The sequence below is a fragment of the Poecile atricapillus genome, chromosome 2, assembly GCF_030490865.1.
Source record: "Poecile atricapillus isolate bPoeAtr1 chromosome 2, bPoeAtr1.hap1, whole genome shotgun sequence".
Lineage (NCBI taxonomy): Eukaryota > Metazoa > Chordata > Aves > Passeriformes > Paridae > Poecile > Poecile atricapillus.
In genome coordinates, this window is record NC_081250.1 from 92,830,337 (window position 1) to 92,857,404 (window position 27,068).

The 27,068-nt window shown below is 38.4% G+C and overlaps 1 protein-coding gene across 5 annotated transcripts; it reads left to right on the plus strand.

The window, feature by feature from the left end:
- Positions 1 to 1,302: 1,302 nt before the first annotated feature.
- EXOC3 (exocyst complex component 3) lies at positions 1,303 to 26,984 on the plus strand. 5 transcript variants are annotated; one of them, XM_058830471.1, is made up of 13 exons: positions 1,303 to 1,395; positions 4,187 to 4,371; positions 8,136 to 8,355; positions 10,072 to 10,753; positions 15,220 to 15,337; positions 17,751 to 17,876; positions 19,386 to 19,486; positions 19,984 to 20,094; positions 20,823 to 20,973; positions 21,699 to 21,821; positions 24,105 to 24,266; positions 25,456 to 25,583; positions 26,023 to 26,984. In XM_058830471.1, exons 2-13 carry the CDS (start codon positions 4,228 to 4,230, stop codon positions 26,192 to 26,194), a joined length of 2,238 nt encoding a protein of 745 aa, XP_058686454.1. In that variant the 5' UTR covers positions 1,303 to 1,395; positions 4,187 to 4,227; the 3' UTR covers positions 26,195 to 26,984. The 5 variants fall into 5 exon arrangements, with proteins under 5 accessions (XP_058686454.1, XP_058686455.1, XP_058686456.1 ...); XM_058830472.1 differs by having other exon boundaries at positions 1,331 to 1,442; XM_058830473.1 differs by lacking the exon at positions 1,303 to 1,395 and adding an exon at positions 2,365 to 2,383.
- Positions 26,985 to 27,068: the final 84 nt, after the last annotated feature.

The following is a 27,068-nucleotide window of genomic DNA, read 5'->3' on the forward strand; positions in this document are numbered from 1 at the left end:
CAACCTAAATCAACAATACAGGAAAAGACTACACAGTGTAACATTGTAATAAAGACACCTTCAGTATTTTTATCCCTGTTACAGCATCAGTCTGATAGACTCGCAAGGAAAGGGGGGAAAAGTACCTCTGCTTTCAGTCGGTGATTTTAAAACAGAAGATCTAAGCAGTTTTCGAAATGATAAAAGCTTCTTTGAGGGTGCCTGTTATCAAAACTTTATTTCTAATTGCATAGCTATACTTTCCCTCCAGCCAGACTGCCGCAGGTGGGAACTCACGCCCTGGGGGACAGGTTAAGCTCCTTCCGAAGCTCCTGCAGGCGCAGGTCCCGCTGCGAAGCGCTGGGCACCGAGCGCCGGCTGCGGCACTGCTGAATCCCAAGCAGGTTTTCACTCCTGCGGTCTCTCCTGGGCACGGCTGGCCGCTGCTATGGCAACCCCTACACAAACCCAGCGAGCAGCCCAGCCCCCGCGGGGCGCCTCGCCTGTCCCCATTTCCCACTGGATACAGCAACCCGGTGCTAATTTCTTAATTACCTGTCTTTTAAAAAGCACCGTAGTTTTCTCTCACGTATAAATTAAACCCTAAGCACGCAGCTTCCCTGAGCCTCGGCGGCTGTGAGGTGCTGAGCCAGGGGAGGCCGTGGTGAGAGCTGCATCCCGACAGCCACACCACACTCCCGACATATCCCCCGCTGGTGCCCTGGGGTCTGGGCACGGCGTGAGGAGACAGCCGACACCGCGGGGCTGTGAGGAGTTTCCCTTCTCCTCTGCAGCTTCCACACGGACCTGAAGCCATGATGTGATGTGCAGCTCATCCAGCTTATCCATTTTCATTACAGAATCACAGAATCAGCTAGGTTGGAAAAGACCTTGGAGGTCATCGAGTCCAACCAGGTTGACCCAACCCCACCGTGTCAAGCAGACCATGGCACGGAGCCACATCCAGTCATTTCCTGAACACCTCCAGGGACGGTGACTCCACCACCTCCCTTTGGCAGCCCGTTCCAACGCTTCACAGCCCATCCCATGAAGAAATCACTCCGCGTGCTTCCTTTTTATTTCTTGGTTTGTTTTTTTTTTCCCAGACGACACCCACTGCAGTAGGCGACCACTCCCACCCAAAGCTTTAAAGATTTAACATCTCACAGGAGTCTTGAAGTTAATTTTTTTTTTTTTAACCGATTTCAGCGACTTTGAACCAGGCCCCGGTAGCACACACTGCGCCCCTTAACGGAAAAACTGTTAAAATATATATATATATATATTAAAAAAAAAAAGGAAGGGGAGGGGGAGGAGGCGGTGCTGCCGGCAGTGTGGTGCGCGTGCGCGGCCGGGCGTGCGCCGGCGCACCGGGGGCTGTCAGCGCCTTCCCGAGCAGGGGCGGCCGCGGCCCCGGTAAGTGGCGGCTGCGCTTGCCGCCGCTCCCCGCCCTGTCCCCGCCGGTGAGCGCCGCCGGGCCGGCCCCTGTCGCGGGCTGTCGCGACCCCGGTCTGGCAGTGGGAAGCGGAGGGGGTGGGGGGCGGGATGGGCCGGGGCGATCCGGGGAGCTCTTGGGATGGCGGGGCCGAAGGGGGTGCTGAGGGCTTGTCCTGCCCCGGGGCCGCGGCGGAGGGCGAAGGAGCTCAGCGTGCCCGCGAGTAGGGCTCCGGCCTTTGCCCGGCACGGACGGGCACCTGCGTCGGTGCGAATGATTCGAGCTGAACCACCTCTGCTAGGGAGGAGCCGGGCGAGTCGGGGGCTGCTGGCCGGGGCTGCCGCCGCTGCTTCCCCCGAGCTCTGTTTGGAGCGCTCGCTGCGTTCCTGTGGCCCAGGAGCTCCTCTGCAGAGGGGCAGGGGCCTCCCCTGGGAGCCTGTCGCCCGCGATGGCTCGCCTCTGGAGCGTTAGTCCCGAGGATAGGGGTGCGATTGCAGCTGGAACCTTCCTGAGCCGTCTAGGGACGTAGTTTTGTTCACTTCTGCCTCTGTTTTGCGCTGAGATGTATGCAGTTTTGGTTCACAGATTCTGTATGAAGTTGACATGGCTTCCTAAAGTTTACTGTTCCTTTTGGGTGGTTCTACAAGAGCCTGTCTGCCTCAACGTGTTAGTTACGGTGTGCTGGCTTCTGATTCTGCTGACGAGGTCTGCTTGATGTGCTTGGGTAGTGGCTGTGTGAGCTAAAGGTGTTGTAATTCTGCGGGACGTATTAAGAGTTTTTAATAAGGGCAGTAATTAAGGATAAAGCTCTGCTGCTGAATACCATTTCTCTAGTAAATTCGTATTTAAAAGTGTCTTTTTTTTTTTTTTTTTTTTTTTAATTTTAGGTAGAGCCCTTATAGCTTGGAAATTGATTGAGCCAAACAAAACTGGAGTATTCATTCTAAAACACAAGTGATGGAAATAGATGTATGTTTAGATGAAGAGTAAGAAATCAAACATGGTTTGAGTTAACCAGGACAGTATTAAAGAAGTAAAGGAATTTACACTGTAGAAACAACTCTGGAATAAGTTCATACTTATGCATGTAATTCTTGAAGGTACTAGAGATATGGAACTTGAGATATAGACTTAGGTTCTTACAGAATGGCTCACTGGCAAACCTTGCCAGGAATATTTTTTAGCCATAAGAAGTTCTAAAATTAGGAATTTCGCTTATGCACTACAGAATCATGGGATGTAACATGTATGGGATAGCTGGGATGTAATTAACTTCCTTTATAATAGCCTGTACAGTCTGTGTTTTGTGTTTGTGGCAAAAAGAGTGCTGCTCATACTGCGGTGTTTGGCTATGGCTGCAGGGAGTTTGTACAGTGTGAAGACTTTCTCTTCTTCCTAATCTGCCCTCCACTCCCCTTAACTAGGCTGGAGATGGGCAGAGATTGAGAGGGCATGGTGGAGACCTCTGACCCAAACTGGCCAAAGGGAAATTCGCTAGTGTATATCATACTTAGCAATAAAATATAGGGGGTTTGTTTCCAGGGTAGTGGTTATTCAGAGGTTGGCTGGAGTGTTTGCTTGTGAGGGGTGGTGAGCAATTTTCTTTGCTATGGCTGTTTCTTAGGGGTTTTTTTGGGGGGGATATTTCCTTCATTTATCAAATTTTCTCTTGTCCCATGAGTTTTCTTGCTTTTGTTCTTTCAGTGCTGTGCACTTGGCATAGTTCTTTAGATCGCTGTTCTGCTGAGATTAAGTGCTATGCTGGATTTATGAATGTAGACTGCTCTGAATATAGATATCTAATTTCAAGGAATAATATGAGTATGAGAGAGTATAATCTCTAGCTGTGGCAGCAGAACCTAAAATGTTCTGTTTGGTTGCAAGACTAAAGACATAAAATATTGGAAATAATTTGGAAGCTACAAGAAGCTCCAGATACATTCCTCAGAGGTCTGTGGACACCATGGTATTGCATCTCTGGTGATGGGATCCTCCCTATTTTCTATTAGTAGTTAATGAAGTTTGAGAGAACAGGTCTGCCTTGATGGACAGCAGATGTTACCTTTTCCCCATACTTGTTTGCCTGCATGTCTTGGCTTCACTAGAAATTCTGTGGGAGTCTGAGATGAAATATGTGAATAATTTTTCCCTACATCCCTCATGGACTGGACTGATACTGTGAGAAGAGCTGAAAACAAGAGTAGGAAATAAAAAAATGATTCATCAGAAGCCTAAATGGAGGTGCTCTGAAGTTAAGTCTCTGGGTTTGGAGCTTCCACTGCTATGTTTCTTCCCAATTTTGGTAGCAAATTTGGTTGCAGGAAGACTGTGGTTCTCTCAACTCCACCAAATTGTGGTTCAGGATGAGTTAGGACTTTTGCTTGGACTTTCTATGCTTGTCATATTAGCCTTTTGATAGGCCAGCCTACGTTGGGATTAAACAGAATCTCTTCCCTTAATAAAGATTTGCTGGTTTTATGGTGGTAGATTTTTTTGGTGGTGTTTTGTTTTGATTTTGTTTTTAATTGAAACTTAGAGCAAGGTAAAAGCAAAAACAGCAACCAAAAACATTTCAGGAAAACAAATAAGACTGAGTTAAATGCCTTTAAATTAAGCTGTTGTAGAATTCCAGTAGAATCTCTTCAGAATGCAGTTTAATGATACTTCTGTCAAGTTTCACTGCTTTTATTGCCAAAATTAATTCTCCAGTTGTTAACTTTGGAAGGTCTCATAGCCATCAAATGAAAAAAGGTATGTTTTATTTCTTTTCAGTCCTGTTAAGTAATGAAGGCATTCTGAGGTCCTAATCAACCATGGAGGAAACGGATAGGGAAGCAGTCGCAACGGCTGTTCAGAGAGTAGCAGGAATGCTTCAGCGTCCTGATCAGCTGGATAAAGTGGAGCAGTATCGCAGAAGGGAAGCTCGTAAGAAGGCTTCAGTAGAGGCTCGACTCAAGGTACAAAGCTGGATAAACCTGAGTGTCTGTGGTGTAGCTTGAGTGTACTTTCTTTTCTTTTAATTCTGGGTTTTTTTGAATCTGTATTTCAGGCAGTTGGATAGTTTTAAACCAGGGACTTCAGTTTTTGCTTTGTGTCCAAACCAGAAAATCTGTGTCCTGAAAGTAATGCAAACTAATGTTGTACATCTTGCTAATGTTTTATTCAAGCATGTCAAGTATTCTTAGATCCTGTACCTTCTGCAGTTTATTCATGGACAGCTACCCTGCTGTGTAGTCTGTCAGCCACAAACCTTTGTCTTAGTGATTGAATACTGAACTTGTTAAAAAAAAAATGATTGCATCTGAAAAAGGATCAGTCAGTTACCCCTCTGACTTTTACATGGGTTTAGGGAAAATACATCACATTCTTGTCTCTTGTGGAAGTGACCCCATGATTTTGCTCCTCTTTTGCATGTGAACGTGTGAGTGTGTGCACATTCACACACAGGACTTAGCCTGAAATAGGAGTATGGTCATCCTGTGTTTACCGTCTGTATTTTACTGAGTTCTGTGTTTTCTGCCTTCACTGGTATTAGCCAACAGTCATTTTAGAACACTGTATTAAGCACATGGAGTGGAATCTTAGAAAAGTGTTTTGGGAGACATTTTCTCAGGTCAAAATGGCTGGTATACACTGTATCTAATCTTACATTCCACTTGGTTTATTTTACAGCTGTTTAATGGCTCCTCCTTTGTAGGAGGCTGTATGAAGTAGAAGGAAACCAGTTTTCTTTCACAGTTAAAAAATTTGGTATTTATATATAATGTGCTATTTATATATAAAAAATTGCATGTTGAATTTTTGTAGCATAGAAACAGAAATTTTTATGGTAACTTGGACTGGGCTTTTCAGATTTAAGTCAGGAAGCATATAGAGCCTATTAATAACGGATCAGCTGTTTAGTTACTGTGATCTGTTTATAATATATGAGCACAGTCATTTGCCTGACTAGTTCTATAGACAGTCATGACTAAACTTTGTAAGTAAATGCCTAAATCCATTTTATAGCTGTTTTCCCTATTGTGTGCCTTAAGTTAGTTTAGTCATCTGTAGGTGATCTGAAATACCTGTCCAAAAAGAAGTTCAATACCACTTAATCCACTCAGGATGCATTCCTGAAAAAGGGGCTGGTTAGTGATGCAATGCATAGATAGCAGTGCTGATTTTCCCATGAGAATTACTCTAATGGATGGGAACACAGAGAGGATGTAGGAAGTACTCTTGCTGTGGACTTAAACTGTATCTGTGTGTGGAAGATGGGGAGACAGACAATCAGGATCATCAGGCAGAGGAGTTGTTGACTTCTCAGACTGAATTGATTATTGCTTCATCTGAGTGAATGGACACATGGAAAATCATTCAGTTTGAACATCTTAGGTGCTTCTTTCTGACTGGATATGCTGCCATCTTTGTCATCGTTTTCTTCAGGAGAATCTAAATATTCTCTCTAAATCCTCTCACATATATTTAGTCATGTTCATTTCTTATATCCCTCACTGCATTTTTCCCCATGTAACATAAATTCTTTGGGGAAAAACTGCTTTGAAATATATCAAACTCATCAGTTTTGTGTTTGAGACCGATGGCACTCTGTGAAGCAGTATTTTTGGGGTTTGGTACCAGAACTCTGAAAGGATATGTGGAAGAGCACCAGACAGCATTGTAGACTGGTGCTTTTGAGTTCTGTAGTCCAGAATGTAGAAGAGCTGCTTGAAATCTCTTCCAGAGCCTGTAAAATTATAATCATTGGCAGCCATTTTTGTTTGTGTTCTTAATCAATGGAAGAACTTCTTTGTGAAGAAACACTGTATAAAGGGAAGCTTCTAGGTTGTGGGTGTTTCAGAAAACAAACTTGAATGAATCCACTACCTTATGATTCTTAGCTGCTGTGCAGTCATGGATTTGAGCCATGGGGAGACCATGAAGCCAGGATTCTGGCTTCATGTTAAAAGCTGTCACTTGAAAAGACGTGAGAAGAAAAGTTTTGAGCCCTTTTCCCAGGATGGCTTAGTTTTTTTTCATTTCTTTAATACAGTGATGATCAAAGCAAAGTCTACAATGCTGGGATAGGCTGGGACATGCTTTGTTCCCTGCCCCATCACCCCATCCCCTGGCCCCAGCTGACTATTTGAAGACCAACTGAACACGGGTGGATGTCTGTTTTTGGAATTTTCCTTGTCCATTTGTGTCTGAAAGACACTGAAATCCCTGACTGTTCCTAGTTCAACACTATAAAATTTCTGCAAAAGATAAGTAGGCAAAAATTTGAATATGTAATACTTGGAAGAACTGCCTCAGAAGAAATTATCAAAGCAGAAGTATTGAACGTCTAGTGAGATGTGATTTTTAAAATAATTTATGGTCAGCTGCAGAAGACTGTTTGAGTATCCTAATTATCTCAGTTCCTGTAGAGGAAAAATGTGTTAGTGCAGCAGTTCTATAGATAGAAACAGTATAAAAATGCCTTACTACTGCTTAATTGTGCTGTGTTTGCCAGGAAAATACATTTTTATCAATAAAATCAGCATGTTATAGTTTGAAAGTACATAGATAATCTTAGTTTAAAAATCACTACAATTCTCTGGGACTTTTCCAGTACATTTAAAACACAGTAAATGTTTGCAGTTACCAGGATTTCCTCTTTGGCTTCTAGTATCCGACAAAAAGTTCCACAACTGTCCAAGCTTTTGGGCCTTAAAAGTCTGGCAAAAAATGTGTTTTGAGCTTAACAAAACGATTAGTGCCTCATTTTCTTTACTAGTTGTCGCAGTTGAGTTTTCACTGATGACTTGCTTGTCTTTTGAAGCCTGTTATTTCTAGTTGCATTTTCCACTCCCCTGATTTTACCTTCATCATGTCTTTTTAAAACGACGTATCTAGAAAATGTGCTGTGGATGTGATCTGATTTCTTTTCCTCAGATGTGCACTATAATGCATTTTCTGTAGGGTGTCTGGACACCTGAATGATATTCATTCATTCAAGAGGCCTAACAACCTCTTTGAAGAGTCATTATTTGAAGTGTCACTTGTCACAAGACATCCATATCAATAACCTGTCTTTATGCCAAAATAATCTAGTAGTTGCATTGTTGGTCTGGTCATTGATGTTTCACAGCGTGAAAATTGTGTTACATTTGGGGTTTTGTTGTTTGTTTTGACTGAATTGCTTTAGGGGTTTGTTTTTTGCCTTCGGGAGCTTTTGGGGTTTTTTTTAAGAATGTTTTAGAATTAAATTTGGGCTTTTTTAGAACATTTTCTGTTGTGAGTAAAAATTTGTAATTGCTTTAGTAAAATGCTTTGAAAATCTGTACATACCAAGCATTTTGATGAAATATCAACTTTCTTTGATATCCCCCTTTGAAATTATTTTATGAAGGAAATGCAAAGAAGTCTCATTCCTTTGATCCTGGTTTAATATAGATTTATAAAGTTTACAATCCATCTCCCTAAGCTCCTATGTTAGTTTGTGGGTGGACTAATTGGATCTAGGTCTTTCAAAACTGGATACAGCTTCAGAACATCAAAAAAATGGTATGTGGGCACACACAATGTTTTGTACACACAGGCTTGTGCACTTCTAGTAAATTGTAATATTTGCTTTTCTCCTTTTTTCTGCTGAAAATGTTAGGTACTGAAATGAAAATTAAATATTGAGAAATGTTGAAAATATAAAACTTACGTAGATTAATATGGGTTCTTTCTTTGTCTTTTTGTTTGTAAGGCAGCAATACAGTCACAGTTAGATGGAGTACGAACAGGTTTAAGCCAACTGCACAATGCACTGAATGATGTGAAGGACATTCAGCAGTCTTTGATAGATGTCAATAAGGACTGGAGACAGAGCATCAACACTATAGAAAACCTCAAGGATGTTAAGGATGCTGTAGTACAACACAGTCAACTGGCAGCTGCTGTAGAAAATCTTAAGAATATATTTTCAGGTAATCTACTGTTCTTTATATAATCCATCACATACTGAAAACACTTTATTATGGTACTAACAGGTGAAAGGTTGTCAAGTAATGCTGAGAGCTTTAAACCTCAATGGTAACAAAGAATTAAGGAAGAATGACCTACACATCACATACAGGGAAGTAACTGGTAACCATTTAATATAGATAAGGACTAAAATGTGCTGTAGAAACTTCTAGTCTGGCCATCACACACAACTCACAAAGAAGTTTCTTGCAAGCAATCAGTAGCTGGGATAATATGTTTAGTATAAAAGACTGAAATATGGAAGCATCATATACAGAAAAAGTATTTGTAAAGTTCTGGTGTGTTGCCACCTGAGCTGGACACCTACAGTGAGCCTGTTGGGTACAAATAGTAGACAATTATTTTAAGAGACAAAAACATTTTGCACCACTGTATATCTGTGAGGGTTTGCAAAATGAAATAAGATTAATGTAATAAAATGGATACTGTAAAGATAATGTGATTACCTGTGTCATTTTGTGTAGCTGTGATGGAATTCACAGTGCATTCCATCTTGAATCATGGTGAATTCTTTGCCAGGACTTCTCTAATTATAAATAGTTTTAAGTATCTTACCCCTGTAATAGGTATCAGACTAATTTGATTTTATTTAGACAGTATTTTCTCTCCTTTTATCTTCTAATACTAATACACAAAGTACCTATAAAGCAAAATTGCTTCCCAGCCATACCAGGTTGATTAATTTACTCTCTGTGTGTACCTAACCTCCACAGTATCAGTTACAGTGTGTAACTGAAAAAAAAAAGAGAAGTGTTTACATGCAGTGTCTAGCAATTAAATATTATGCATGTTCCAGTGTGGAGCTGTTTTGGGGGTGTTGTTTTGTTTTACACAGATGAATGCAACTGAGACAATAAACCTTTGAGGCTTTCTGAGAGGTTTTTAGCATGAAGCATCTCCTTCTGGAGCTGTTGAACAGTATAGTTGTTTTGCTCAGAGATGATCAAATATTTTATGAACAAAGTGGTTTTTATCATGATTGAAAGACAGTTACACACAATCATTAGAAGTTTTTGTGGGCTGACAGTTTTATCACTAGCTGTCTTTTTTGCAGCAGCAAATTTTTCTGAGGAGATTTTTCAGTTCTCCCACAGGATCCTAATCTGCTTCTGTAGGGTTCCTCAAATACTGAAAAATAATAAAGACAAAAAAAATCTTAATATTTTAGCAGCATAGGTAATTATCCCTATCCTTCATTTGTGCCTTTAGCAGGCAAAAACTGTTCAAGAAGGACGTAAAATTTGGCATTTGTTGGGTTTATGCAGCCTCAGATTCAACAAAGTGAGTGACTTTTAGTCAGACAAGTTAAATGTCTTTTATGTAATGTTTAAGGCCAGCACTGCAGTTTGTTTCATAGTAGACTTTCCGGCATTCATGTATCTCTTTTTTGGCATCAGGAGGGAGAGAGAAAATTGTGTTGGCACTATGATCTTTGTTTAGCCACTGATCAAAATGGACATTATAATTAATAATGTATAAAGATACATAATATTTACTAACAATTTTTGAACACTTCAAAATAAATTTTCTTCAAAATATTTAAAAATTCCTACAGCCGTTCTCCAGCTTTTTTCCTAGTACTTTCATTGTCTTGTATTAATTGTTTGTATTTTGATAGCAGTGTTGTACTCTATGTAGATTTTCCTTCTTCTTTTCAGTTCCAGAGATAGTCAGGGAGACCCACGACCTGATTGAGCGAGGGGAACTTCTGCAGGCTCACCGGAAACTGATGGATTTGGAGTGTTCTCGTGACAACCTGATGTATGAGCAGTATCGCATGGACAGCAAAAACACACATGACATGAACCTCATCCACACATACTTTGGGGATATGCAGAAACTGTCTGAGGAATTGGCAAAGCAGCTTTGGATGGTGGTTCAAAGATCTCTTGTTACAGTCCGTCGAGATCCAACCTTGCTTGTCTCTGTTGTGAGGATAATTGAGAGGGAGGAGAAAATTGACAGGCGCATGTTAGACAGGAAAAAACAGACTGGGTTCATACCTCCTGGCAGACCAAAGAAGTGGAAAGAAAAAATGTTCAATATTTTGGAGAGAACTGTGAGCACGCGGATTGAAGGCACTCAGGCAGACACCAGAGAATCTGACAAAATGTGGCTTGTGCGGCATCTCGAAATCATCCGCAAATACGTCCTTGATGACCTGCTCGTGGCCAAGACCCTGCTGGACCAATGCTTTCCCCCACATTATGACATTTTCAACAGGTTGCTAAACATGTACCATCAAGCTTTGGCCACCCGAATGCAAGAACTTGCTGCAGAGGATTTGGAAGCAAATGAGATCGTTAGCCTTCTGACTTGGGTTTTGAATACGTATACTAGGTAAGGCCCCCTTATCTTTTCTGTTAGCAGTGAGTGAGAAGAAACATGCAAAACAGTTTGTGTTAGTATCTGCATGGCTATTAACGTACAAAAAAATAAAACAGAAAAGGGATAATATCAAATAGAAAATTCTTTACTATTCATCACATGTTTTGCTTCCTGGAAATCACTTCTTAAAAAACGTGCATTTTATAATATGTAATTTTCAGTTGCTTAAAAATTTAATGGAGTTAAAGATATGCATGAAGCTACAGTCACCTTGTATTTGTGTACCAGTTTGGTGAAGTATTGGGAAGAATGGGAGACTGAGAGCTCGTGAGTGAAACAAAGTGTTTGTTATGGTCACAGCCCCGGAAGATCTGTATGATTATTAACTTTCCATTGTTCTATTCTAGAGGGGGTGGGGCTGCTTCAGTTGCCTCATTACTGTTAAATGGAAAGAATGTGGTAACTTCCTTTAGGTTTTCTCTCAAAAACTGTGTGATGATTTGTTTATTTAGAAGAATTTCTGCTTACAGGTTGTTTTCTGTGATAGTCTTACATTTATTTCTTTTGACTTTTCTGATTTGTTGGGATAATATAAACACTGTGGATGGTTTGTTGCTTTTTTTTTTTCATCTTCCAGGTAGAAACAGATCAAATGGCAACTGTTTAGTTTTTGGCTGGTATGTAGTTACTAGAGCAACTGATTTGTTTGGGAAAATGTGCTGCTAGCCTTTCTGTGGCTCATGACTGTAATCCTGTTCTGAATAGCTGGCATTGACCCAGGTTCTGTGCTGTGTGTACTTTTGATGTCTTCAATTGTTCAATATCACTAATGCGACAAGTTTAGACACTTGGTGGGTTTAGAGTATAGGACCATAAAGCATATAGGTAGGAGAGAATACTGTTTTGGACAGTTCTCATAACCAGCTTTAAGGTTTGTGTTCAGCACTCAGTGACTGCAAAGTCTGTGACTTACTCTACACTGCAAAGTGCTCCTGGTATTTCTTTCCTGCAAGGAAGAATCTGGAGCACCCACTTGTGCACACTTAGATACCCATTCAGGGTATAAAAGAGATGCAGCCACTAATAATAAGCCGCTGAGTTAATTGGCCTTTTCTTCTTTTGAAGGCCAGAAGAATAATTCTACATGAATGAAAATCAGAGATATGCGAGTCCTTCTCATCCATGAGCTTGGCAGAAACCCTGCTCCCAGGTTTTTCATTTGTGTCCTGGGGCATATGTTCCAGTAAGGCAATTCTTGGTCTTAAAATTGCCCTTCTATCTTCTCCCAGAAGGCAGCGGAGATTGTTACTGAGTTAGACAATCCAGAGCTAAAGCTGTAAATCTGTGTGTTCCATCATTGGAAGGGCAAAGGGAGGGACCATAGCCAGTGTTACCTCTATTTACAAAGCAAACAAATCTTGCTGAAGCAAGTCATGTGGCTCATAACACCTGGTGGCTAGAGAAGGGGAAACAGTGAGAGGACTAGGCAAACTACAGGATATCTGAGAATGCTCTTCTCCCTGTGTATCTGCATAACAAGTGGGATGGAAATTAGAGGAAGTACCTTGAAGGAAAAAATTAAGGCTTTGACTTTCTGTCTTCTCTAAAAAAAAGCCCAAGAGGGCAGTACAGGAATTGTATGCCTGTATATTACAATACAGTATTATAAATAGGATGATAATTACTGGAACAGGTTGCCCAGAGAAGTTGTGGATGCCCCATCCCTGGAAGTGTTCAAGACCAGCTTGGATGAGGTCCTGAACAACCTGGTCTAGGGGGTGACATCCCTGCCTGTGGCAGGCAGGTTGGAACTAGGTGGTCTGTAAGGTCCAACCCAAACTATCTTCTGTGATTCTATGAGAATTATCCATTATGTGTTGGTAGTGCATAGTGGGAGAAGAAATCATCTCAGGTTTCTGAGTGGGAAAGTAAAGTTCTCAACAGGGTTATTTGCAGAGCTTATAAAATCACAGTTGCTGGACATCTTTTAACAATTCAATAAGCAATTCTCCATATGGGTATGCTTATTATAAACTAGGAAGGAGAATGGACTACCTAGCATCATGAGAACTGTGTATAATAGAGGGAAAATATCATTTGCTATTGTATTTGCGTATTGCAGGTACACTTCAAAACCAACTGAGAGAATAATGACTGAAAAGAATCATTGAGGGTTTTTTTCTATGTGATGAATTGCTAAGGTGATGCACAACTTTTTTCAGTATTTTGCAACAATAAGTATATAAAAGAGTCATGGGAATTTCTTTATCAGAGCATGTCTACATGGAAGCTGTTTTTAGAATAATGCTCAACTCACAGCTCAGAAATAAAGTGATGCTATATGTGGAATAATAGCCATTAATATTTGGGAGTGGGAGTTCTCTGTGCTAGGTAGGTTTCTCTTTTATGTTTATGTCAATGAGAGTTTTGGAAACATACTGCTGTTATTAAATCTGTGCTGGGTTAGGACCAGGAATCTAATCTGTGTTTTTGGAAAGTTATAAGTCTTGTAAGATCCTGATGATCATATTCATAGCATCATTTTATAAGATACTGATTAAGTGTTGACAGAACTGCTAGGAGTTCACTAGGATTGCTATGGACGGTGCCAACAATGTTCACTTTAAGGAGCAGAAGGTATAATACTGTACATATAGCTGGATGCAGTCTCTGGAGCCAGTATCTCTTTTTACCAGACAGAGCAGGATTGGGGGCAGAACAGAAGCTTTCTAAAATGCTGCTTTCCAAATAATACAATTATGTTTGAAATTTCAACTTTATTATAAACTTCTTTTTGCAGTTAGGAGTCTTGTGCCACTTGGAAGAGGGTTGTCTGTCACTTCTTTTCCTTTAGGCACTTTGATTGTGACAATCAGGGAAAAAGAAATTGTGTATAGGAAGAATTTTTGTGTTGTGAGCCAGAGGTAGAAGCTTTTGGTCTTTGTTTTGGGGTATCGGGTGATGTGCTTTGAGGAAAAGTTAATGTCTCTGAGGCCTTGTGAACAGGGATGATGATGTATAATGAGGCTAGAAATATTGTCTAACATGACATAGTGCCATAAACAGCTTCTCACATTTCCTCTAAATCAACCTAGAGCAGGTCCTGCTATTACCTGTGTTCTTTCCGTAAACAGCAACAGAATGGAATTCAGGTTTCTGCGTAGATCGAGCCACTTAAAATAATTGCAATCTATTTTCTTACAAGCCAGGAAGATGCTATTAGTGTAGAATGTTCAGTCACAATAGCTTTTATAGTTTCAAATACAAGAATTTTGGTATTTTAAGTTGGTAGCTATACTGGTTTTTTTCAGTGCCTTGAGATTTCTTTTTTCCGGGAAGTGGAACCAACATGTGCTGACTCCCTGCATGTACCCAGAGAAGAACTTCAATTTGCAGAACTGGACACTTGTTTAGCGATTTAAGCTGCCATTTGTTTTTATAGTAGCCTTTGCAAATACAGAATTTGTGGTTTGCTTCTGAAAAGCACACTACAAATGGAATGTGAAACAATTTATGTTATTATGATTGAATATATTTCCATCAGCTGTTAATAAAGCACTCTCTGAAGAGTGTGGGTTTTGACTTATTGATTTTTTTTGAGCATGAAATATTAAGAGTTTTTGCTGTGTTGTGCTTTGGCATAGCTTTGGGGATTTTTTGATTACACAAGCCACTCTCTCTATGATCTTGCATAGATGCAAAATATCACTGTAAAGTATTAATTTTATATAATACTTGTTAAAATATTTTGCTCTAATTTCTTTCAAATCCTATAAAAACAAGAACTTTTCTTTTGCAAGAAATTGCTCTTATACAGTACTTATGAAGGTGCACCTTTGATTTGTCTTGTAAGATGCTTCTTCCTCTTAGATTATCTATATTCTTTACCAAGACAGGAAACATAGGTAGCTTTTCCTTTAATATATTTTAATTCTTACGTGGATGTGATACAAGTACTTAAACAGAAGCTCTTTTGATGATCTGGGGACAGTAATTCATACTTGTCACTGATCTTTACTGTTCTAAAATTCAAAATGTATAAATTGTCTGTCATCACCTCTGAAATTTGAAAGATCTATAAAAAAGTCCCCTACAAAGAGCCCACAGGCTGAACCAATTGGCTTTTATTTCGTTTCAGGTAATCATTAATTCTTGTACAAAAAAGTAAGGAATGCATGGAAAGGTCGTATATTTAAATATCTGTAAAACTTTTTATTATATCCTGGGCTATAGCTTTTACATTCTGTTCTTTCATTCATATGGTTTTATTCGCATTTCTTGTAAATGCATTTATTGTTCCAGTTGCTATTAAAAACTTTATGAAATGTATAAGTATTGGAAAACTGCCCTTTACAGTGAACATACAGAAGAAGTTGCATAATTTCTTAGTTTTTAACTTTTTATATCATTTTTTTTAATAAATCTGCAATGTTCTTTTTTTTTTTTTTTTTTTTTTTTTTTTTTTTTTTTTTATTCAGTGCAGAGATGATGGGAAATTCAGAACTGTCTCCTGAAGTGGATGTAAATTCTCTGGATGTTCTGATTTCACAAAATGTGGTAGACCAGCTTCTCAGCAAGTATATGTCAACACTCACTGTGAGTAGTAAGCCACACTCAGATGAGTTTATAGCTGAATTAGTGCCTCAGTGCTGCTCCTCCATCAAAGAAAACTGTGACAAATATGAATCCAACACCATCACTTTTATAAAAATTTTCATATCCTATGTGTAAGTTTCTCTGTAAAGTCATAATCAGATGATTTTATATATGTAAATCATGACATTTCAAGGAGTAGTTTTGCCTTACAGACTATTAATAATAATTTATTAGAAAGGAAGGAATACCAGTCTTTATATGCCTAAATCCATGGTGCTAGTAAGTTAGCACTTAAAAAGACACTATAGGCTGTTTGGTCCCCATAGTAACTACATCAACATTTGATACAGATGTGATCTTTTCAAGGTAATCAGGATGTTCATGTTTGCCAGTTTGATTCTTTTAACAGCCTTTTTCCTTTCATGCCTGTTAACTGCATGAGCATGATTTCCTTTTGTGAATGCCATTTCAAGTGTATCTTAAATATAAAGGCACTGCTTCTTTGTTATCCTAAGAGTCACTAGAAACTGGCCAACGTCATGGCAAAGCAAGCATTATGTGATTGTCAGATCCACTAATTGTCTCCAAGAGTGGATATTTGGGTAGTTGTAACTTTGGACTTGCTGTTCTTAAATTTTTCAATTAATTCCTACTCCTCCTAACTTTAGGAGCTCTGCCAAGCAGAGGAGGGAAATTTTCGGGCTCCTTTGGATGTGTCAGCTACTAAAACATTGTTGCTCCAGCAACAGCAACTACTTGGACTTTATACTCATCACACTAATATGAACCAGTCTTGTAATGACTCAAGGAAGTTATCAGAAGAGGCTCTGCTTCCCATTAGTTTTATTAGGATTTTTATGCAACTTTGTTTTTCTGCACTTACCTTTAGGACAAAAAGCACATTGGTTTGTTTTTTCAAGCTACTTTTGCCTTGACTCAGGAAATGCCTTTGAATTAATTTTAATTAATTCACCTAGCATGAAAAAATACACCTATATTGATTTTTTAGAATATTTTTTTTTTCCTTATCTGCTGAAAAATATTATGTATAGAATGTTGCTTTATTTTATTTATAGAATATAAATAAAGCAAAGTTGCTACTTTGTTAAACAGAGTGGATTTCTTTTTTGCTGGTTTTAATTTTTGGCTGTATCTTTCTTTTAATGGAGAAAATACTGAAACTGGCTATTTGTTTCACTTTTACCTTATTTCTTTTGATATTGCTAAAAAGTGTTTTTAAACACAACATAACTAGTTCTGTATGGCTAAGTACAAGTAATTTGGACTATCAACTTGAATACTGATGTTTACATCAACAAAATTGTCGTGAGAAATAAAATGCTAATATATTTTAACAAATTTTTAGCACATTATTTTTCCAGTCATGTAAGCTTGAAAAAAAGTCCTTATAAATGCTGATCTTAGGGTGAAAAAAGTCCCTGGGCTGCTGGCTTAAAAGATTAAGTCATGCAAGTCATATCTCATTGGAGCAATTCCATGCACATGAAGAAGAAAGGTGGAGCATCATTTCATACAATTGAAGAGGGTGCTATATGGACTTTTATGACCTTTCTGTTTGTGCCTACTGGTGATGTGTAATTTTGCATGGTCTGGCACAGTAATATACTGTAACATGTTGGAAAGAGGTACGAACATTTATATTACTACAGGTTTTAAGCAAATGTGAACAAAGCAGAAAAGAGGTAGAAATCAAGTAATCCAATTATATTTAGCAAACATGCTGGTATTTACTCTTGTGAATAGGTCTGGGGTATGTGTCACGCAGAAAACCGGCTTAATCTTCTTCTAAACCCAGTTGTTCTTAATGTCTGTGTGCAGTACATAGTGCTGGGCAGATGGGAGGAGCCAGCCTTTGTATCTATCACTGTGCTCTGCAGCACTTGTGTTCTAAGGAGCACACCCCACTTAATCTAATCCTGGGGTTTTGTCCCCAGCAGTAATGAGCACCAGCTTCCTAAAACCTAGGTATAAAAGGAAGTACAGGCAGATATGTGCTATTTTTCCTACATTAAGTATTACCCTAATTTTTTTAGCTGCAGAAAATTCAGTTTGAAACCTAAAGCCTGAGCCTTAAAAAGTTCATCCAAAATTAGTAAACATGTTGATTCTGGCAAACTGACCTGCCCTTTGTGTTAGGAACACTCCCCTTCCAAAATGTGCCTAAGCTTCAAACTACACCTCTTGTGTTCCAGTACTAACCTTTGTTTTTGTCAATGCAAATTTTAATTTGTCTGTTACCTATATCCTGTAGGAATGGCAAGAGTGGTCAGCATTATCTTTTACTATGCCACTCTTCATTATGGAAATGACTGCTACTCTAGATACTGTCACAAGCGGTTTTGTGGTGTTAAATTTAATCTTTTCTTTCTCTTGGTTGCTTTATTTAATGAAGTCTAATATCATTGGCTGGCTGCGAAAAGCACTGGAGACAGATAAAAAAGACTGGATAAAAGAAACCGAACCAGAAGCAGATCAAGATGGATACTATCAGACTACACTCCCAGCTATTGTTTTTCAGGTATAAGACAACTTGGTTGTTCCAGAAAATCTCCAGAAACAATACATGGATTTGGGGAATGGAGAGGGAAGCCAAACTTCCTACAGTATAATTGTTTCTATGTCTTTTGAAGTATAGTGGATTTTTCCCTGTACAACTGTTAGTTAGAGGGGTTGTTTCTTTGAAGGCTTGTATCAATCTTTTTTATTTTAATGTTTAAGAACTTAGTTCTTTTATATGTGTAGATTAGAAACATATTTTTCCCAGCCTGTTTAGTTGATATCTGTATTTAGTGAGCTGCTTTTACTTAGGTCTCTTGATGTAAAGCTGTAGTATAAGCCTACCAGATGAGATGTTTGTGACTTAATAGAACAGTTTTTGTTAATACAGTGCTGAATTAGGCATGTTTGTTAATATGGTGCTGAGGTAGTCAGGCATGTATTTGTTACTATAAATTATTCATTATACAAACACATTAATACTAGAAAAAAAACTTCTATTGAATGCTGAAACTATTGCTGTTTTGAACACTACTTCAGCTGACATGAATGCCTGTCTAAATTAAAACCAGAAAAGATAAGGCTGTTTCTAAGATATTTTTAAAAGGCCACAAAAATGCCCAAACCTGCACCACCCTGTTGTTGGTAGTGGGAAGTTTTGAAAGTGATCTTTATCAACCAAAAAAATGTCAGCTTATTATGCTCACTTTCCAATTTTTCTTTACAAATATTGTGTTAGGTACCTTCAATGCAAAATAGATTATCTCTTCTTCCTGCATTTGTTTTCCACTTTGTTTTTTTCTACCTTATATCAGGATTTTTGCTACATTCTTTCACATTTGTATTTGTGCCAAGGTTTACTTCATCTAATCGTTTTCAGAAATGTGTGATGTCAAATAAACTGGTGGCTGATTATTGGCTCTAGTGATGTGCTGGGAAGGACTGCAGTGCTAAGATGCATGTAGCAGTGAAATTTTCAAAATCATCTTAGCATAGAAATAGCTCATGTTTGCACCTGACTTTGTATTCTTCCTTTCTAGTTTCCCCTCTCTGAAGCATAAGTCACCTAGATCTTGTACTTGCTTGTATTTCTGAAGTTTAGAGGATCCTTTATTTCACTAATGTGAGCTCACTACTTTCATATATGGAAGAAGCAAAGGAAATGAGTTGTAGGGTTATTCATTAATAACTGCAGGAGCTGACCCTAGAACTTTAGTACACTGTAAAGCCAAAGGTCTACTGAGTTAAAGAGATGAAGTACTGTTTTGCTGAAGGAAAAATGCAACTGTTTTCAGTATCAGGAGAACACTGCAGCATGCATTAATGGTTGACAGTACTATGTTACACTTAAGGAAGTAGTAGCTTTTGGTTTAGTCATTGGGCTTGTCTGAAAAAAAAACAACAAAGCCAACAAAAAAGCATATGCAGAGCTGGTGTTAATGTGAGTCTCCAAGACTCCAAGATAAGAGTTCTGTCTTTGTGTTACCACTGATAAAGGCCTCTCTTTATAATTAAACTATTTTTGTCTTAGATGTTTGAGCAGAATCTTCAGGTGGCTGCTCAGATAAATGAAGATTTGAAAACAAAGGTACTCATTCTATGTCTTCAGCAAATGAATTCATTTCTAACCAGGTAACATAATGTTTAAAATGCAAATGCTTTATCCTATCTCAGTCTCTCTTTGTTCCTACAGTTCCAGTATTTGGGTTTTTGTTTGGATGTTTCTTTATTGCTTTGGTTTTTTCCTACCACATTCATGCCAACCAAGCTTTTTTTTCCCTGTCCTTTTCTTCCTTTTTTTTTCCTTCCCCAATTTCACTGCAGAAGTTCCTCTGTGCTGGTGAGTGGCACTTTCAGTTTCTGTCTACAAAAGGCTCTTAATTTTTTGAGTCAGTTCTACTTTCTTTTGTATCTCAAGTTCTACAACTTTTTCTCTAAAGGACAAGTGAAAACACCTCCTTGGCTGAATTCTGCCCAGAACAGAAAGACTAAACATTACATGAGAAACACACTCTTTATAAAATACTTCTAAATACCTGACGGACCCTTATGGAGCATTTGGTCCTATGGGTGTTTTGAGTTCTTACAGATTTGTGTCTGTTTAAAGCCATTCCTTGTATGTGTTACAGGTACAAAGATGAAGCACAACTATATAAAGAAGATCATCTTAAAAATCGTCAGTATCCTCAGTGTTATGTTCAGTACATGATTGCAGTCATCAACAACTGTCAAACCTTCAAGTAAGTGTGCATGTTTTTGCAGTATTGTGGGAAAAATAGCTATGGATATTTCAGTTGTACTACTACCTCTTCCCAGAAACTTCTCTTCTGTATACAAAGAGGGTTTCAGTTAAGATAGTTTAGCTGACTAAACAAAGGTAACAGGTTTAAAGGCACTGTTTTAAGAGGCAGGTATTGTGATTGCTTTCGCCTTTGGCTAGCAAAGCCATTGCTCCTCACCACTGAAAAACTACTTGTTATTTCAAGAATTTCATTGCCAAAGGAAAATTAATCTTCAGCTTCCAGAATCTGAAAAGGTCATTTCAATTAGTTTTTCTTGGTCTGGCCTTCTTCTCTTACATTGGATCTCTCACAGATCACCTTCAAGCAATGTGATCAAGGTGAACTGAACTGGAGAAAAGGAAAGGGAGACTTTCTGTGAAGAGTATCAGAACTTGGCTTGTGTTTCAGTGATGAACAATCCAACTTCCTGTTAATCCGTAACTGCTGCCATTCACACGTCTACACATCATCAGCAATTTGCTACCTACACACAAGTAGTCTACACTGACCACTCCAAAATCATGCTGGAGAGTAAATTATGGCTTACAAAGAAAGCAGCAGGCATTGTTTCCCCTTGCAAAAATAACTGCCTGCGGAGGCTTCTTCTGTGATTGTACTCCAAAAATTTAATAGTCATGCAATTGTGCATCTCATGGATGATGAAAGCCCTTTTTTTTTTGTTACAGAGAGTCTATCATCAGTCTGAAGAGAAAATACTTGAAAAGTGACATGGAAGACACATTGTCAATCAGTCATGCAAACATGGATGCAACTTTAGACATCATTGCTAAAGAAGGCTGCTCTAGCCTGCTAGATGAAGTCTTCATGGATTTAGAGGTTGGAACTTTTTTCCTCAAAAAACACAGAAGTATTATTTAGAAAGAAAAAAAAATCAGAATTAAGTAGTTGTGAAGCCTTTTGATTGCTAAATATATAAAACGTGTTTTTTATACATGGGCTAGCAAAGTGTCAGTAAACATTAGTATTGTTCTTCACTGGTGTAGTTTGCATGTGGGAGACTGGAAGGTTGCTGTATTAGGTTTCATGGGACGACTTGAGACAGGTACTTTATATACAATGAATATTTTCTAGCAGATGTACTTAGTCTTTTGTTGAGTTGTAAGAATTGTTTGTGAAACTGCTGCTGATATTAAGTTGTCATTGCAGGTACAGTTTACCTGTAATTAATATATTTAATTGATTCTAACAGTGGGCCCTTTCTTTCTGGTAGATTTCCATGTTTAAGAAATCTAGCTTCTTGTACAGAATCCCTCAGGGGAAAAATTACTATTACAAAGAAATTTGGTGTAGTGTGGAGGGAAACAGGGCAGTTAGAGAAACAGCGGTAAATGGTGAAGAGAGGTGCTCTGGGACTTGTTAGATTTGTAATAAAATTTTGAACAAATATAAATACCTTGAGTGGCTCACATGAGGAAGGATGTGGGGGAAGCATAGTTTAGAAATTGACAACACTTAAAATTATCACCCAGTTTTCAGTAACTGCACTGATCTGATGAAACTGTCAAAAACCTGATCTGATCTCTTGTTTGTTACCTTCTCAGCCACATCTGAATGAGCTGATGACAAAAAAGTGGCTGATGGGGTCTAATGCAGTGGGGACTATCTGTGTCACTGTAGAGGATTATTTCAACGACTTTGCAAAAATTAAAAAGCCTTACAAAAAGGTAGGTGGAAAACACTCAGTGATATTTTGCTAATGTACTCTGTGCATCATGTTGATTTGGAATTTCTGAACACCATATGGAATTCAGAACTGAAATGCAGAAATTGGAATTGATTCATTACTGGAAAGGAAAAAATATTTATCATCATACTGCAGAAGTCTGAATCTACTGGGTTTTTTTTGTTCACAGGCATATAATATTATCAAAGACAGACCTAAGTTGCAGTATTTAGTTCAGGAAACTTCTTGGCATGTTACTAGATACTTTTACCAGTTTGTACTTTTCTACCTCTCCTTAGAAGTTTGTAGTCAGATAAAATTAGGTCTTCTAAAACTAATTTTGCTGGTCTGACATGTTTTTTTTTATAAATGCACATCAGGTAGTTCCTAGTTTTAATATATACAATGAGGCATAGTGAATTTGGTGCCATAAGGGTAAACAAATGTGTAGCTATGTTTAAAGTGCTCTTACAGCAGTCAATGTGCTAGGTTAGATTTTTTTCACCCTCCAGTCTGTCAAAGGATATCTGGATTTCTCTATTGACAGAAACAAGTACAATAATGTGGAAGATTAAAGGCAGGTTCATGTAATAAGACAGCATTAAATGATTGTCAAACACTTAAGAACTTAATAGAAACTAACGAGATCAGTATTTAGGTGAGGTCTTTGAAGAAGCTCTTAGAAGGGCTTGAAAGATAGTCTCCAAATCATACGCTTATTCTTTCTTATCTTAATTCTCAATGTGATAAAGGGAACTGCTCAGAGTTTCTCTGATGACCTCTTAGCCTTCAGTATTTGCAGATCTTAGAGGCCTTATTATGTAAATATATGTATTTTCAGTCCAGAAAAAGTGCACAAAATAAGCTAGGTCAATCCTAGAATTAGTCTGTATCCATGGAACAGCTTTCTTTTCCAGATTTAGTTTGTTACTGTGAGGTATGAGTGCTTGGCATGAGTTTTGAGGTGTTAATACCAATCTCTGCAATCACATATCGTGTAGCATTTATTGCCACCTTGTGGGGAAGAAGCTTACAGGCTGATTCTTTGGCAATCAACATATATCTGCTTTTCCACTGTCTCCCAGCACCAAAGCATTTCTCATAAAAGATGCCAAGCAGACGCTGGACCATGCTTTTGTTTCCCTGATTTGTGATGGGATTTTTTCATGGGATTTGGATAACCCTGTTTTAAAAGTACTGTTTTTAAAAGCTATCTCCAAGAAGACTGTATACCAATGGGAAGGACACAGTTCTGAAACAGAGGAAATCTGAATCTAAGGCATTCTGCTTTGCTGTTTTCCTCGTGTGTAAATTGAATGCTCTACCGTAGCACGGTTGGCTCTTGTGGATTGTTCTTAGCTGAAGTAGAGCTGTTCCTCAGTTCCTTTCCAGCGGGATGGGCCATACATGTCAGCCCCCCACAGCCTGTTCTGTGAGGTTCATTTTCCTTTGTGTAAGTAGCATCAATTCCACCAACACAAGAAAAGCTGTCCCTGAGCAACCACCTAACTCTGGTATTTCTGCAGACTCTTAAAAGCAGAATGTGAAATGGTATTTTCCATGCTCTGGATGAGGGTTGTGACTTCCAGTAGTTTGCAATCTGTTGGTTTCTCCCTTTTTTTATTTTTTCCCCATTTTCTCTCTTTCCTGAAACCTTTTTTCACTTTTTGACTGAAGAACATGTTTCAAGAACAACTTGAAACTAAGTTTGATCATACTACTAATAAAACATGATAAAAAGTTTGTGACTACCTGTTACACCAGCTTTTTCTTAATTGTAAGTAACATTGCCACCATGCCTAAGGGCAAGAAAAAACACCTGAGGACTTGCGGGATTTAAGGACTCTTGCTTACATTCCTGTTGAAAAATAAACATGTGAAGGTTTGGGGGTTTTAGTTTTGTTCTTTATTTCCAAACCTCAGCATTACTTTTGTACCAATACCAGATGCAGCAGTAGATATTTCCCATAAAAAGACAAGTGCAGATCAGCAAATCAGTCAAGGAAGATCTGAGAAAGTGATTGTTCTTTGGTGCTCCTCAAAAAACTCATGGAAGTTATTAAAGATATCTTGGATTTTTTGCAACTTGTGATTGGCTCATCGTTAAGGAAGGAGAGATTTTCATTTCTGTTAGCACTGTGAAAATCTAAAACCACTCAATCTGTATTGGCAAAAATTGTATACTGGTGTTTAAGTACAAATACACACTATTCAAAGCCTAAAAATAATGGCTACATCTGCAGGTATCACTGGCATAATCCACCACCTTTTCCATTTCTTTCAGACGATGACTCTTGAGGCCCATCGGCGAGTAGTTGTGGAATACATCAGAGCAATCATGCTAAAACGTATATCTTTCAAGAATGCAGAAGAGAGAAAAGAGGGTGCAGAAAGAATGATCAAAGAAGCAGAACAGTTCAGATTTTTGTTTAAGAAGCTTGCAGCTGTAAGTATTTGCTTTGGGCAGTGTTGTTAACCTGGTAATTTACAATAACCATACATGTTTATTGCTTGGGGAAAATGGCTAGAGCTAAAACTCCATGTCTCCAAGATGTTGAGTGACTTGGGAATATCAAAGATGCCAGCTGAGGGCACAGGCAGAGTTTCTGAACACACAGGCCAGCTGCTAAAATTCCTGAGCACCAGTTTCTTCTGCTTTGTGTTTATACAGCTCTCTGCAGCTGAATATTTGAATGGCCTCAGAAAGATAGGTACCCTGAATTCATAGTAGTAAGTGAAAGGAAAAAAGCAGTTTTAAAAAAAATATATTAAAAAGCTGTCTTTGCTTTTCCTGGCCAGAAGAATGGCTGATCTGGCATCAAACACATGCCGTTACTCATTACCTAAGGAGCATGCAGTGTGTTCATTTGGATCAATAACACAAGTATGCTGGCCCCATTTAAAGTCCAGTAGAAATAGAAAAGACAGGCTAAAAAAGGTATTTAAACATCAATGAACAAGACAGGCCTAGAAGTTTTAACTGCATAAGGAACAGGGATCTTCAAGAAAGCTCCTAGGGCCAACAGATTACAAAATGCAAAAAAGAATGCACAGAAAGATAAAGCCTGAAAAAATGGGGAAGTTGATGGAAGAGATTGTGGAATAAAGGAAACAAACCATACCTGATTGGCAGAACCAGAGGACCTTGACAAGATGACTTTGAATTAAGAATACTAAAATAGTCCAGCGTTTAAATAGACACAGTTCAATCAATCCGTTGCTGAAAGCTGCTTTGGTGGCCAGATGGCTTGAAGGAATCTAACAGAGGGCCACTTTTGAAGAAATGTTTCAGAGGAGATCTGGCTTTCATGTCAGTTTTTAGTAATGTTTATGCTCGTAGTTACCCAAAGTTAAAGACAAGAATGTATCATCATGTGGATAAATACAACATATTGTTTGTAGGACATTACTTCCTTCACCAATATTCTCAGAGTAGGTCTCTGAATGGAGAATATGGAGAGAAAAGGATTATGGTGACAATTCACAAATATTTTACCTTTATTAACGTCTGAAAATTCAGCCTTTTGGGAAATTCAAGGGCATTGTCTGACAAGATATTAAAGGATTATTTGTAGATTTGAGGGGTATTGCTATTGGTTTGGGGCATTTTTCATATTTTTTGTTTCCTTTTGCAGGGCTCTGGAGAGGACACTGAAGGACTCTGTGACATCATTGAAGCCATTGCAGAGGTTATCAAGCTGACTGATCCTTCACTGCTCTATCTGGAAGTTTCAACTTTAGTCAGTAAATACCCAGATATCAGGTATTTCTCTTTGCCCTCAGATTTGATGTATATCTATAGATGACATCATAATTTTCTTGGGTTTTGGGAAATTTTGAAATTTAAAACGGCGTGAAAATATGTTGATATTTTTAATATTTTAGAATGTAACCACTTTCCTCTGGAAAATAATGTTAATGTACAATGTGTGTGAGCTGAACTGGGAGTAACAACTACTTAAGTACTGCAGAGGAGTAATTAAAATGCTTCAGTTCTGTGTGTTGGGAGGATAAAATAGGTTTTAGAGTCCTAAAAGCAGCCAAAACACTGCTTTATATTGAGGAGGAAAATCTAGTTCTGAGTGAGTAGAGATCTGACCTGCTGAAACTGAGTGAAAGGATTGCCAATTAAGTGCTGGTTTTGACAAAATCTTACTTGTGCAAAGCCTCCTAATGCCAGTTTTACCCTTTTCCTTTGGCAGGGATGACCACATTGCAGCTTTGCTGACAGTGAGAGGCGATGCCAGCAGAGATATGAAGCAGACTATCATTGAAACTTTGGATCAAGGTCCAAGCCAGCCGAATCCAAACTATGTGCCAATTTTTAAAGAAATTACAGTTCCTACTCTCACTGTGCCAAAACTTCTTAAGTAATTGACAGCTCTGTGTCTGTGTGTCATTACTGCTCTGGGATCAACAGGTTTGAAATATTTGTGGGCAAATTTGGCAATGCTATTTTGAGTGAAATTCAATATACATTGATATTTGCTAGGCATATTTCTTTCTAAAGACTTGGACATGAGGAAGTGCAAGATTTCTGAAAGAAGAAGGATCAAAGGTCATGTTTGAAGAACGAAACTTTTAATGGCATGGGTTTTTTTTTACTGACCTGTTTGTCACAGCTGGTTTTGCTGTCAGGAAATACATTTTTCTTGTGGAATATGTTTGCACAGTACACTGCAATGCTATATAAAGATATTTATACCAAAACCTGCAGAGCTGTATTAGTGCTGGATATACTAACATGCATCACTTACAATACCTAAGCAGACTGCTTTAGAACTGTCTTTATATGGCACTGCATTCAGTGTTAATATCAATCCACTTTCACATTATATTTTGTGTATGTACTTACTTTGGTGTAAAATAGTTTATTGCAGAAAACTTAATTATGAAATTAGTTTCCTGACTTAAAAGACTGAATGAAATTGCTACAGTGCAATTTGATTATAGGTTGAATAAATAAATAAAGACATAAGGTACAATTTTTTTTTCACTGATTCACTAAAAACAGCACATAAAGCACACCAGTTCAATAAAATGTTAAACCATTGCTATGTTCAGCTATGATTCTTTGCATCCTTGTAGATTTACAGAGCATGTGAATCTTTTTTGTTGTTGTTTTAAGTGTGAATAAAAATTGGATTTAATAGTTTTCTCAGAACACAAGATACTGGGTTTTATTTCCACAGTATTTTCAGATTAGTTATAAAATACTCCTAGACAATTATGGATTCAAAATGCCTTG

What these genes read in the sequence shown, in the direction of transcription:
- EXOC3 (XM_058830471.1), top strand. Translation starts at nt 4,228, where the DNA reads ATGGAGGAAACGGATAGGGAAGCAGTCGCAACGGCTGTTCAGAGAGTA. An exon ending in TCTTAAGAATATATTTTCAG is followed by an intron (nt 8,356 to 10,071) that starts GTAATCTACTGT and finishes TCTTCTTTTCAG; the next exon opens with TTCCAGAGATAGTCAGGGAG. An exon ending in AGTATATGTCAACACTCACT is followed by an intron (nt 15,338 to 17,750) that starts GTGAGTAGTAAG and finishes TATTTAATGAAG; the next exon opens with TCTAATATCATTGGCTGGCT.